Source organism: Guillardia theta, assembly GCF_000315625.1.
Source record: "Guillardia theta CCMP2712 unplaced genomic scaffold GUITHscaffold_185, whole genome shotgun sequence".
NCBI lineage: Eukaryota > Cryptophyceae > Pyrenomonadales > Geminigeraceae > Guillardia > Guillardia theta.
Genome location: NW_005434491.1, coordinates 15,351 through 17,033, shown reverse-complemented (window position 1 = coordinate 17,033; position 1,683 = coordinate 15,351). Strand labels below are relative to the sequence as shown.

Sequence of the window (1,683 nt, the reverse complement as noted above, 5' to 3'; positions counted from 1 at the left end):
CCCGGGGGGGCGGCCCGCGGCGGCCCGGCGCGTCGCCGCCCGGCGGCTCGGCAGTCACGGCGACGGTGCCACCCGGCGCCCGGCGTCCGATCCGACCGATCCGCGCCGGGCCCGGACTCGCCGAGCCTGTCCGACCACGGTCACGGCGGCAGATCTTGTCACGTCCGAGCCCGAACTGGCACGGGCCGGCGACCGTCACGAGATACGGTGCCGCCTGGGAGATCGAGATGCTTGTAACCTAAAGATAGATATGGCTACCTACCCCTACCCCCAGATACTCCCTCATTTACCACCCTAGTCCATGGAACATCGTGTTTCCGAAACATGGATCCTTCAGGGGTGGGTAGTCAAGCTGAACTCGTTGCAGGATGACGAGGCTTGATGGGGTAGTTAACTAGTGTTTGGTCTGGTATGTCAGGGGTGGGGTGATGAAAGTGAATTGTCATGGGGTAGGGTGGGATGTAACTGGAGGGAAGAGTACCCAATCTCTACAACCACCGGTACGATATAGGTCAGAAGATGGGGTGATGGTGTACATGATGGGTTGGAGGCCAGCAATGGTTGAAGACATGACCTCTGCGGCTGAGCGAAGGGAGGGGAGGGGAGAGGAGAGGAGGGGAGAGTAGGGGAGGGAAGAATGATAAGAGGAGGATAGGATCCTGTAGGACACGGCAGGGCGATGAGGGACGATACCGGCAGGAGTGATAGTTTGAAGCGGGAGGGATAGATAGAGGCGCCATGTTGAAAGAATCAGGATGGCAAATGATATGAAGCAGTAGCTTGTGAGGACGAGAACTGAGGAAAAGGAGATTTCGTTTTATAAAGAAGAAGCCTACAAGAAAGATAGAGAAAAAGAGACAAAGAGAGGAGTGGATAAAAATTGACTTAGAGAAGGATACCGATTTCAAACCTCTTGAACAATCAGTGGAAGGGATGAAGGAACAAGAAAATACTACCGAGTTTTCCACCCCCGTGAAACGAACGAGATGAAAGAAGAATGTATTGTTTGGGGTGCTGACAAAGCAATCACGTCAGGTGGCAGACGAACGATGAGGGTGAGGTGAACGATCGCCCTATCAAAGACAGGAGGAGGAGAGCGCCATGAGAGAGATCGTCCCCTTCATCTCCCTACCGACAGACTCCTTGAGAATGATGTCGAGGTGTCGCAATCTCAGCATAGCATCGGCCGACGAGCTCGAGCTCTTCCGTCTCGATGACTCCGACGCCTTCCACTCCCCGTCCCCCAGCAAGTGCGAGCAGAGCACAGACTCTGTCCCGGAGAGCTCTCCCGACGAGAGGCTGCGCTATGCCATGCGGCACGTTCCGCTGGGTAGCGTCCTCCGCTGCTCCAACCCCATCGCCGCCGCCCTCTCCTTCCGCATCGTCCAGGTCTTCTTCATCCTCACTGGCGGGCTCGGGCTGCTGTCCGTCATCGCCGACCTGCGAGGAGGAGTCAACAGCTTGCAAGCTCCTTCCTCAGAGAGCTTCAAGTTCCGAGTGCTGCAGACGAGAGGAGGAGGAGGCTCAAGGAGGTTCAGCGTCGACTCGTTCGGGCTCCAGCATGAGCAGGGGTGTGTAGAAGTCAGTGCCAGCAGCAACATGATGCGCATGGACGAAGTGGACGAATCTGTGCTTTATATCTCGACGAGAGAACCTCTGGTGTGCACGGGTTGGGAACTTTAG

At 56.6% G+C, this 1,683-nt stretch overlaps 1 protein-coding gene across 1 annotated transcript in view; it reads left to right on the top strand.

Annotated features, from left to right (window-relative positions):
- Positions 1 to 1,149: 1,149 nt before the first annotated feature.
- The window catches only part of GUITHDRAFT_120506 (hypothetical protein), a gene marked incomplete at both ends in the record, with an annotated part of 2,193 nt that continues 1,659 nt past the window's right edge, over positions 1,150 to 1,683 (top strand). Inside the window, one exon of the mRNA XM_005820216.1 lies at positions 1,150 to 1,659. Coding sequence (XP_005820273.1) covers positions 1,150 to 1,659 — 510 coding nt within the window. The remainder of the gene's footprint in view (positions 1,660 to 1,683) is intronic.